The sequence below is a fragment of the Hyalella azteca genome, unplaced genomic scaffold (assembly GCF_000764305.2).
Source record: "Hyalella azteca isolate HAZT.00-mixed unplaced genomic scaffold, Hazt_2.0.2 contig14244, whole genome shotgun sequence".
NCBI classification, from domain to species: Eukaryota; Metazoa; Arthropoda; class Malacostraca; order Amphipoda; family Hyalellidae; genus Hyalella; species Hyalella azteca.
The window spans coordinates 1-12,287 of NW_025944135.1; the positions used below are offsets into that span (position 1 = coordinate 1).

Below are 12,287 nucleotides of genomic sequence, written 5' to 3' on the forward strand. Positions count from 1 at the left end.
TCTAGTCTGTTTTTGAAGATGTTCATACTCGGAGCGTCAACGATGCTATCAGGTAGGCTGTTCCACATGTCGATGACTCGAAGCGAGTAGAAATGTTGACGCATATTACAAATAAAAAATTACAGTTTCGATATGTAGACGCTAGCGAGAAGCATTGCCTCGGGTTCTATTAATCGCATAAAAGAAAAATCACGTTTCTATAGTATTGCTCGTACGATTTTACACATTGCGTTTCGTCTGGGCTGTCAAGGACAGTCATCTGAGAGAAAAACTAGAAATTTCAAAGCAAAGACAATACCATAAAAATTCTATATTTCTTCATAAGAGAAAACGTTTCCGAGTCCAGCTCCATCGTCAGTTCACAAAACAAGTCCCAGAAACACAAATACAATCAATTAGGTGAGTAAAATCCTTTGTTAGGTATTAAAACGGAAACAAGCAAATGACGACATGAAATAACACTAGGAAAAGAGCCTATCTATTTATTATTTCAGGGGGAAAGGAGCTAAAATCACCACTTAGACTAGGCTTCTGTTTTAATATATCCAGGGATTCTAAAATTCGTAGATCAGTAACACCGGTTGCGGAAGCTAGAACTTTAAAATCACCATCAGATACAGGGGTGTTGCACTGCTCGGCATGAACTCGTACAGCAGAATGAGGGGGATGCGCAAGCAGGTTCCCCGTTCTATAGCTCATGCCTTTATGCTTTACCAGCCTAGTATAGGAATTGTGTGACGTCATATCGACGTAAGCTGATGCGCACTGCGCACAACTATAATTGTAAATAAGGGACGATCGCATTGGAAGAGAGAGAGTATCCTTATACCCGAAAAAAAGCCAATTCTAAAATTGTGAACTAACAGCTCATGAAGATGTGCTGTTAAGGTATTTAGCGAACAAAACTTTCAATTCCTTTGATATAGTATCAGATCCTCCATCATGGCGAGTCCCTCGTGCGTGACAATAATGGAAGCGTTGGATCAACAGCAGGCAAAATAACAAAGCCAAACCGCACGGTTTGGTACTCGGTCTTTGTGAAGATTAGGTGGCTTTGTCTGCAGGAAATGTGGCCTTCGTTTTGTCATACATTATAGAACTGACACCACGTGATCTATGTGCAAACTACCACACTAGCTTAATTCTCTCTTATTTATTGAAAAGTCGAACTTCTGGATGTGCGAATATTACTTAGACTGATATGACGGAATAATCGAGTACTCGGGTGATACAAAAAAAATTCTCTGTCGCACTTACGCTAGGAGACTCGTTCTTGCCTTGTGGGTAACGATGTGTATTGTGTACCCTCGAGGTATACATATACTGATGCCGGAGTAGAAATGACAAGAACGTTGTCTGCTACCATTTAGGAAGTCAACACTTTCAGGTTTCTGTCACAAGAAACGTGTAACCACGCACTCAAATGAATAATTTCGACCGTGACAGTGAGCTCAGCAAATGCTGTGGTGCAGTTATACAGTTACTATATAACGTATTTTCATCATTATGTTTGGCGAGAACTGTTGATTGCCTTATGGTGAAATGTGAAGTCTCCCAGTATTAAAGTCCTTATAAGTGTGTTGAATGCAGTGTGGTGCAAATACCGCCTGTTGATGTGCCTCCAGTATCTAGTGTCAAGTATTATCTAGCAGTGAATTGGTCGGTCGTAATGGTGTTACTCAATAATTAAGAAGGAGCAAAACATTTGTATGTGGCTAACTGTCGTACGCTTGCTAACCGTGACATTTTTGGCGACTGACGCTACACACCCTCCTTTCATTTTGGCCACTGCATAAGTTTTAACAACCAAGCGCTGGAAATACGTTTAGAAAATGATACTTAATTGAATCCATTACGTATGAAGAATATTTATTATTGAAAATAACCAAACCAAAAATATTTGTGATCCAGCTTGAGAACTAAATCAAGTAATTAATGATTCTAAGACTAAACTATACTGTGCCGGATTATCAAACATCGCTAAGTACACGTAGCGACTTACGAGTTGCGTAAGTGCCACTATGAAAACCCCTAGCGGTGGTATTATCAAAACATTTGCGCGGGAAGCTACGTACAAGAATCTGTGCTTAACTATACGCCTGCTCGGAGGTGTCGTAAGCGGAGTTACGCACAAGTTTTGAGTCTGTTGAAGCAATACAAAACTATTGATTTACTAGCAACACGGTGAATTCTGATATAATTTTGTCAATAATTCGACATAGGTATAATATGTGATCGTGCTAAACGGTGCTTTTGGGAAAAAAAATTCAATTGAGTTTATGCCAGGAGCTAATTTGTTTTCCTTTTGTGTTATAATTTAAAAGCAAATGTTGATATTCATATCCAAGAGTTTTATGATCATTCACTTAAACAATATATTCATAACTTTTTTTATTCAAAGTTTGGTGGAGGTTAACAAGGCAAACATTTTTCTAACTACGTACACAAATTCCTTTTCTCTGCTGATAGTCGCAATTCCAACTCGAAAAATGTTCTAAATTCTAGGTAGCGTTCTAAAAAGTCAGCTGATTTTGATTGGAAATAATATAATTTTTTGCCTTGATAGCAAAAAATTTTGATCGTTGATCAAAATGACGAAAAGTGCTTTACTATTTTGACAACGTCTCACTCATTTCTCCATATGCACCCTAGTCTGTCAACGCAGATGCCGCTGACCCTACACACCTTACCTCCATCCATGCGCGCTGGGCCCGCTGCGCACTGAGTCGACAAGAGCTTGGCAGTGTTGCCAACTTTTTTCTCGACGAGAATACCAGATTGTCTAGCTCAAAATACCAGAAATTCTATTGTTCAAAAACAGACTAATACCTCCAAATTTGATGAAAATATTCGTCTGAAACGCTGGTTAGAAAAAGAAAAGTAATTTTTATATCTTGTTTAGTGTTCATTTATCTGGCTTGACAAATAATTAGCCAAATTGAACAAGTTATATTTTTTCCCTCTGTTTGAAAGATTTTGACACTTTTCTTTTCCTGTGTTTGATTACATTGACACTTGTTCATTTTTTATCACAGTGTTGCACTTCTTCCCCTTCACTCAAGATGAGCAAGCCACGGAAACAGGTCTTCTTCCTCTTGCTTATTTTCGTACATGCTTGCATATTGCATTTATCTAACATTTCGAGTGTGATCACTTTTTGCGGCTGAGCAGATAGCTTTCGGTCCGAATAACGGATTCCAGTACCTAGTTGAAATTCTGTTTTGTTGCTTGTTTTTTCACATAGGTGACTTGTGAAAACACTCGCTCCACGAATGCATTGGAGACATGTCAAAATAGACAAGTGATGCGGCAGTCAGCCAGTTCCATGAATCGATGATGATTTTCATGATCAGTGAAATATTGAATGGCCCCCCCAGAATTCAAGTGACACTTCAGAATTCAAAACCACAAAACAAAAACGGTGGAGCTTGCGTCGCAGATATCGGTTCGACAACCTCACTCGTCATAGACCATATCTTCACAAATCAGCAATCAATCAAGAATCATCACTCTCGTGCTTATACTGCACTAAGCACTTTCATTACATGTTAACAATTAGATTGGGGTTATTTCATCAAGCGGTTATCTCGCGGTACCAAAAATGGCGGGAAACCTCTGTCGCACCGCTCTCTATGCTGGGGAAGTTCAAACTTCAGAGGTGGAACTTAATGCAGTAAACTTGCTGTAAGTCTAAAATACCCAAAAAAAGACCAGATTTAGGCAAATATATCATATCTAAAATATTCATACTAGACACCGTCTGAAAATAAGAGATATGTGAAATCTGGTATAGAAATATACCAGTTGGCAGCGCTGGAGCTAGGAACAGCAAATTCAAAGCCTCTGATTGGTCAGTTAGCCAGATGGTTTTGATAATAGCTTTCCAGATAAGTCTTGCGTACGAAAGTTTTGATAATGCCAAAATTAGGGCGTACTTACGCAACACGTAACTTTTTGGCGCGTAAGTAGAAAAAGTTACGAAGTTTCGATAATCCGGCCCATGATTGCGAATAAAATCGTTGGTCTCACAAACAATCAATTCGCTGAAAACTTACGTTGCATAAAGTGAATAGTTTTACGAGGTACAGTTAGGGAACTGTCCTGAAATGTTGACTAAATTATCATAAGTAACAAAATTTCAATTTTTGGAAAAATCCTGGATTTCCTAATTAACTTTTAAACGCATTATTCAAACAATAGTTTCTGTCGCTTTTCAGAACTTGAAAGCAGATGAGATTAGTTTTCTAGGGCCTTAAAAAGCTAGTTTGTTGCTAGAATTATTAACCTCTAATCATGGTAGCTTGGCGTGTCGTGTTAGTCGTGGCGACATTGATGAGCTCAGCGACATGCACTCTAGACTCGTGCTTCCCGGACACAGGCTCGACCAGCAGCGAGTTCAACTTCTCCGGTGAGTCGGGGCAAATGGTGGGACGTACTTGAGTGTTTGATGTTAGCGCGGGGTATTGCAAGCGATAGGAAGTCGTTGTGTGTTGGAAGTTTGGGCATGAATGGGCAAATGACAGCGGGAACTTGGCTGGCAATGAAATGGATATTTGTGTGAGCAGTACTGGTAGTCAAAGTACAGAGGTGGTTGAAATTTTAAGAAATCTTACTATCGCACAACAGGCCGACATTCACCGCCCGATAAGTGGCATGCTTCATGTCATCAATTACTCGTATTTATTATGAATTTGAAATTCGATTTGCTTTCGATGGACGAATTCATTTGAAATCAATTTGTGTGCGTTGAATGTAGTTATATAATACTCGAACATTCCTAAATTTAGTAGAGTTTTTTCATCTTACGTTAATTATAGATTGCCGATTGGTATTTGGACCGTGAACTGACGACTAAGTAGAGATTATTAAAATTAACTAAAAATGAATGAAATAATTGAAATGATTAATCCATTCAAAAAAATTGAGTAAAGAGTTTTTCATCTAATTTATTCCTAGGTATTGACTGGTATTGCACTTGGAAATACTTTTTTACTAGTATTAAATTAAAATTCAGATGTAGGATAATGGGGAGGATAATATGATAAATGATTTGGTGATGTCTATTAGTATGGCTGTAGAATTTTTATATGACAAGGTTTTTTTTTACCAAACTTTATTATGCTGAGTTTATGCCCAATAATAAGGCAGTGAGGATTAAATTTAAGTATTCCATGTGCATTCTAGTTTAACTTATTATAAATGGTAGTAAGTTTAGCTATACATTTTTATTTGCAAAAAATATAAATCCTAAATGTAAAGTGTTGCATGTCACGACGTAGGGGTGGACATCTTTGGACTGGGCTTGTTCAGAGAACTAAACTCGCTGATGACGTCATCACAAAGCGCCGGTGATGCTAACCTGCTGGTGTCGCCCTACAGCGTGTGGAGTGCCCTCAGTCTCGCCCTGATGGGCGCCGAGGGCAGATCTCGTCGTCAGCTCGAAGACGCTCTCGGGCTACCCACCACAAAGCTTGGGGCCTACAGGACTAAATATGATCTTGATTTAGTGTAAGTCTGTCTTTTTTTTAAATGAATACCAGCGTATATAGGTATATATAAATGAATAGCTATTTAAAGCTAAATTAATGCTTTAGTGGTTCTTAAACTTTTCTACCTTTTTATCCATTTCAACAACCGCAATTGACGATGATTCATTTTCCAGCCCCATTCATAAAATATTTAAATCATCCAGGAGTCTCTCCATTACCCCCCAAAATCATCTGAAATTCCATTAGAATTTATTTGCCCCTCAGGAGGTTATTAGCCTCTATTTTGAACCACTACATAAGTGGCTTATAAATTCCTGAAATTTATCACGGCATCACAGGCTGCGCGCGCTGGGGTCAGGGACCAACGGGGGACCCGAGCTGCGCCGCGTCGACCGCGCCTACTTCGACCCCACAGTCCAGCTGCGCCCGTGCGTCACTGACCTACTCAACGACGTACAAATCCTCGACATAATTTCTGATCCAAGTAAGAATGCTTTTCAGTAAAAAGTTGCTGTTAATCTACTATGTCACGGTGTCAGAACCGACACTCAGAGAAATGAATGAGATTTGTCCAAATAGTGATGCACTATTTACCTTTGCCTGGAAGATCTTGACCCCGCTTGGCCCGGCAAAGGAGATGATTTATGCTACGTCCACTCTTTACTCGTGCTCTGGGAGTAAGTGTGTCACTACTTGGACAGTATGACCAATTGATTTATTTACCTGAGTGTATTGTTCGTCTTTAGAGTGCTCGACCGCTAATAACTGTTGCGACATTAACTGCTCTTTATTTAACAATCGGAATGTATGATGGCAAACATTAGGCTACATGCTTTGACCATCGTTTTGCTGGAACTTATTGGAGGCGAATATGGATTCACCATTTCACTTTTGGCTTCAGCTCACACATGTTTTAATCCCATTTCCTGTAACGACTTTCTGCTTGCAAGTGCGTGAAATTTCGACTTTTAGTCAATCTAAAATATTATGCGGTAAAGATAATTTATATATGAAAATATTGTAAGGTCACTCTGTACATTACGGAGAAAATGGACCCTGGAGCATCAATTGATGTGGATAAAGGCGGAGATACTTGAGTTAAGATAACAAGAAAACCGTTATTACTGTGGTTTCTGCAGAGTTAAGGATGCCTGAAAACTGCCGGTAGGCGTGCATAAGTTACGAAATTTAAATCATTCTTGAGCACGCCGAGTTAGTCTACCAATTTTTTGGTCGACTCTGGACAGATAATTATGCCTGATAATGTAGTAGTAGGTCGTCGTGCACAGCTAATGAAGCTTTGGTCAGTTTTGCAACGAGCTTTGGAGAGATAACCAAGCCTGAACCTCCCTCCACTGCAGACTGCAGATGTTAAAACTGCAGGGCCTGCAGGAGCAAACTTTTTAGTTCATGAAGCCTGAAACTTCCTCCCTTTTAGGTTTGCCCTGCATGGTTGATGAAGCCCGACCTTCATAGCAGGTGGCCCTGCAGAGTAAATGAAGTCTGAACCATCATTGCAGGTGGCCCCGCAGAGATAATGAAGCCTGAATCTTCATTGCAGATTGGCCCTGCAGAGTCAATGAAGCCTGAACCTTCAGTGCATGCATGTTCCGCTGCAGAAGTAATGAAGCCTGAACCTTCATTGCCTGTTGCGCTGCAGAGTTAATGAAGCCTGAACCTTCATTGCAGTTGGCTCTGCAAACAAAATCAACAACGACGTCAGTATGGTGACTGGCGGCCAAATCAAAGACCTTCTGTCCTCCGACGCGCTCGTGAACTCTTTGTTTGTGCTCCTGAATGCCATATACTTCAAGGGCTCCTGGAAGACCAAGTTTGATCCAAAAAACACCAGCAAGCAGGTAAAACATTTTTTGTAGTGCTGTTGCATTTCTCCTTGTTATGCAACGCTTGTTATTGCCGTTCTTCATCTACTGTTCTACTTGGTCTTTACCTTAGGTTTTGATTGTTTTGATAAATATCGCTTCCTTGTTAGTGAAAGCAGGCTTCTTGTTTTCTAATTTTTAAGTTTTTGTTCTCACCCCAAATTTGTCGAAGGATATCATCATAGATTCTTGTTATTTAACCCCAGACATTGATGTTCTTAAACTCAGTATCTTTTGATCCTAAACTCGATTTCGTGTAGTTTTTCCGATATCTTTCATGTTTATAGAAAGGGAGGTTGCCGTCTGGTTATATACATAAAGTCAGTTACATATTATAGACAGACATCTTGACGCATATGAAAATTGTTTAAATAAAATTTTATAATGGATTTAACTTATGAAGATGGAAAGTGTGAAGTCGATGCTAGAATAATAAAGAAATCAATATAAACATGAAACAAGTAGACATGTAGAAAAATTTCAATTTAGTTTACCACAAGTGGAATATCGATGCTTAAACCTTCTGCAAAGTTATATTATTTAGTATAAAGGACAACCCAACCAATAGTACGGTTGTATGCAGTCTTACTTGTCTGTATTTTCTTCTGTATTGGATGTGGCTATCTCTTAATTTTTTTTCACCGATGAGATGACTGTTTTTTTATTCATTTCACTTAATTGTTTTATTTCCACTGTACCAAGTTGTTATTGACCCTAACATTAATTAATCAGAGTTGCCATTTTTGCAAAGTTTATTAATTTTGTTACGACTTGCAATTTTACTATCACTCAATAACGTTAATTACCTGCCGATTCAGTTGTCTTAAGTTCTGGTATTTCTAGCTCTGTATTTGTTGTTTCCGGCGTTCTATTTCAAGTTCATGCTATCTCAATATTTATGAAATGCAGAAATTTACCCGGCAATCTGGCGAGATGGTAGCCATGGCCGACATGATGACCGTGGAGGATACCTTCAACCTAGGTTGGTGGTTGTACTACGAGTACTACGTGCTGCAGTACTCGTGCAAGTGACAGTACTACGAGCTGCAGTACTCGTGCAAGTGACAGAGGGCACGTGTGTGGTTAGTACAATACATGTTCCTACTACCACCTGCACCACGTTATGTAGCACGTGTGCACGTGACAGAGGACACGTTATAGTGCTCAAGTGGATGATTCAAGGAACGATCAATCGCACGAACGTTGGTGGCAGTAACACCAGAAAATATAGTGCTCGTTTTTGGTAGATGTGTTGTGATCGAGCGACTACACGAACGGGATTCTTGCATGCTGCAGGTTTATCGAGTTGACGAGCAGTGGCCAGTTAAAGTCTGTGAAGCTTCTTAAAATTTTGTAAGTGAATTTACTTGCCGTCCGATCGAGAATTCTTCCTCTAGTTGACTTTATTGATTCTCGTTTCTTACTAGACATTATCTTTTAGAAGATTCGTTCATTTTAATGAATATTACATTACTTGCGATTATTTTTCAATATTGGGATTTGTTAAGCAGTCTAATCAGCGAGTATAATGACTGCGTAAGTTGTCCATCTGATGAGCATCATGACTGACGAGATTTTTGACAAAATTTTCCTAAAACTAATCATCTGTGATTGATGTTTATTCTTTGTGCAGCGGCATCAACACCTTTAAGCGCCACCATGCTACAACTCCCCTACTACAACAGCATGTCTATGCTGATCATATTGCCGGATCCTTCGGTGGGTGCTACCATGTCGTTTAAGTTGCTGCAACTGCCCTACTACTAATGCAACATGTTTATGCTGATCATGTTGCCGGATCATTTGATAAGTGCTGTCTTGGTGTTTAAGTAAAATTCTGCTGACATTCTGCAACCGCAGTAACATGTTCATCCTCTTTGTGTGTGCATCGCATCACATGCGTACTTAAATTTCATCCGTGTTTGCGCAGTTTTTGTTGTTGTTGCGATGCCACTATAAGGAAAGAGTGGAAGAGAACAATAGAGCTATGCCACGGGATGGTCAGAAAGAAGAAGGGGAAATGGAAAGGACTGTAGTAGGTGAAAAGGTGCATTGCGTATGATTAGGTGGGTTGTAGCTGATTGGGATCTGTTTTAGGGGTTGGAAGGGAAGGGGGGAACCCGTCAGGGCCTTGAATGGTTTATGCAGGTGATGAGGAGATTGTGGTTCTTTATTTACATTATTTTACATGCGGTTTTGCTTATTTTTTCTTAAAGGATGATATGATGACGATGGATGTGGCGATGATGATGATGAGGATAGTGAGTCGCTCTAGACTCGTAGGCAGTTATGAGGCAAGCGGAGGTGGTGAGAAGAAGCGGGGGTGAAGAGGTGGGGGTGACGTGGAGATGGGTGCCAGGGGGTTCGTTTGCTGGAGAGAGTGCATGGGAGAAGGGGAGTAGTGAGTGAGTGAGAGTGTCCATGGCTTTATTTGCGGATGATACTACGATTGTGGGTGTGAAGGGTGAGATTGAGAATGGAGTGAGAGCAGTGAAAGAGCTGATGAATCAGTGGGAGGAACGAAACAATGAGGAGAAAGAGGAGGTGCTTGCGTTTGGGACAGAAGAGGGAGGTGAAATCAGAGTACTTGGGAGCTGGGTGAGTTCGGAAGTGGATGTGAATAACAGGATCAAGAGAGCTGGAAGTTTGTGGTGGAGAGTGAAAGGGTGGCTGAAAGGGTCGAGAATGTCTAAGAAGTGTCAGGCGAGGGTGGTGGAGGCATGTGTGGAGAGTAGTCTGCTGCATGATTGTCAGGCGAGAGTGTGGTATGTAAAGGATATGAATCGGTTGCAAAAGTGGATGGATAAGTGTTATAGATACGTGTGGAGTGATCGGAATGGCCAGCCTCTGAGGCAAATGCAAGCGAGAGGAGTGAACATGTGGGATGTGAGGAAGTGTTTGAGTGTAAAGAGTGTGAGATGGAAGATTGAGAAGCGAGTGGGGCATGTTACGAGAATGGGAAATGAGAGGCTGACGAGAGCGATGGTGCTAGGATGGTATGAGAGGTTGGAGGGTTTCGGGAAGATGAAAGGGCGTAAGATGAAGGCTATTTATAACAGAGATATGGATTGATGGAAGAGCATGGTGAAAGTGCGCATGGAGCATTTGTATGAGTGGGAATGCCAGAAAGGGCATGAGTACGTTTGGGAGGCAAATGTGGCGAGACTGGACAGGAATGTTAGAAGAATGAATGACTGGGTGTGTAGATATGAGGGGTGTGGGAAGGTCTGCCGAAGTAAGGCGGGCATGACCAACCACCAGAAGCGCATGCATAGAGTAGCTGAGGAGCGAGTGAGGTTTGTATGTAGTATATGTGGCATGAGTGTTGAGACGGAGGGTGCGAGAGTGAATCATGAGAGGACGTGTACGGGTGGAGCGAGTGGAGTGGGAGACAGGAGACAGTGCGGGAGGTGCAATACGTGGATCACGAAGGGGAATTACGCGAGAAATGTGAGGGGATGTGTTGGGGGACGAGACGTTGGCGCCGGTGGGGAGGAAGGGGGGAGAGCTGGTGAGAGCCAGGAGGGGGAGGGTCGCTCAGTGCCCGGGTTGCAACAGGGTGCTGTCGGTCGCCAATATGGCGAGACACCAGAGGTCGTGCCTGGTGTGGGACCCTGGGGGTGGGCAAGTCCCTGACAGGGATCGACGGCCCGGAAATGGAAATGGATAGAATCGTAGGGTGGATTTTGTCAGGTATAGCTTGGTTTTCGGTAGTTCATCGTCTCGTCTTTACTGTGTGTCACTCTCCGTGAGTTGCGTCAGTCCATAAGGGTACTAATGTTAAGGATGATTTGGGTTATTATGGTACCAGCCACACCTAGACGTGATGGGAACAACTGCCGCCCGGACGTGGCACGGGTCGCTGTGTAGTTAATTGAACAGGGGTGGAGGTGGGGGACCTAGCGCTTGTAATTTGGAACTTTTTCATAACCGGTGTTGCCTTGCTATGGCGTCTATGGGGAATGTGAGTTGATTGAAGAGCTGGGGATCATATGTTTTGATGGTGGACCAAGTTTTGCGTGCTTGATGGTGAAGAACTGTGTAGTTCGTGAAGTGGGCTAAATTGAAGGGCTTTGTTTTGCACTGTCTGCAGTTTAGATATGGATGATCTTGATTGGGTGTGTAGCGGTATTGGGGGGGGGGGGTAAATGAGGGATGATCTAACAAAGGAGAGATATAAAGTGCGTTTTATGTTGAATGGGAGGTGGTAAAATCTAGGTATTTAATTTCTTTGTGTTTGTCCTTATGAGCCATTTGTTTTCGAAGTTGTTTATCTGTTGTATAGCGTATTGTGCTTGAATTGCTGTGTGATTGTGTGGGTAATGTCCTGTGGTTATTTGTGTTATGTCATCTGTCTGAGGTAGTCTGAGATTGTTTTGGTATCGGGCGGGTGGAGGTTGTGTTGGATGATCTTGTATTGTAGTCCGGTGTGCCAAACCTTACCAAAAGCTTTGGTTATATCGCGGAGCACTATCCCAGCAGGCATCCGACGTTGAAACAACGTTGATTATTGGTTGATTTCAGGTTGAAATATTGAACAACCAAAATTAAACGTCATATCAACGTTGAAATCTGACCAACACTAGAAGGGACGTAAAAAAACCTTATTTCAACGTTGAAATAACGTCGATATTGGTACGTTGAATTTTTACTAATTTTTAAACGTTGAATCAATGTTGATTTTAGGTTGAAATGCTGAACAACCCAAATTATACGTCCATTCAACGTCGAAATCTGACCAAAACTAGAACGGTTGTAAAACAACCTTATTTCAACGTGGGAATAACGTCGATATTGGTACGTTGAATGTTTACTAATTTTTAAACGTTGAATCAATGTTGATTTCAGGTTGAAGTGCTGAACAACCAAAGTTAAACGTCATATCAACGTCGAAATCTGACCAACACTAGAAGGG

General features: G+C 41.2%; 1 protein-coding gene across 1 annotated transcript in view; it reads left to right on the plus strand.

The window, feature by feature from the left end:
* The first annotated feature begins 4,213 nt into the window (after nucleotides 1-4,213).
* Nucleotides 4,214-12,287, plus strand: part of LOC108679986 (serine protease inhibitor 88Ea-like) — a 26,050-nt gene continuing 17,976 nt past the window's right edge. The window contains exons 1-6 of the mRNA XM_018168736.2: nucleotides 4,214-4,408; nucleotides 5,280-5,508; nucleotides 5,828-5,973; nucleotides 7,179-7,348; nucleotides 8,282-8,354; nucleotides 9,006-9,091. Of these exons, the coding sequence (XP_018024225.1) occupies nucleotides 4,294-4,408; nucleotides 5,280-5,508; nucleotides 5,828-5,973; nucleotides 7,179-7,348; nucleotides 8,282-8,354; nucleotides 9,006-9,091 (819 nt within the window). The 5' untranslated portion in view covers nucleotides 4,214-4,293. The remainder of the gene's footprint in view (nucleotides 4,409-5,279; nucleotides 5,509-5,827; nucleotides 5,974-7,178; nucleotides 7,349-8,281; nucleotides 8,355-9,005; nucleotides 9,092-12,287) is intronic.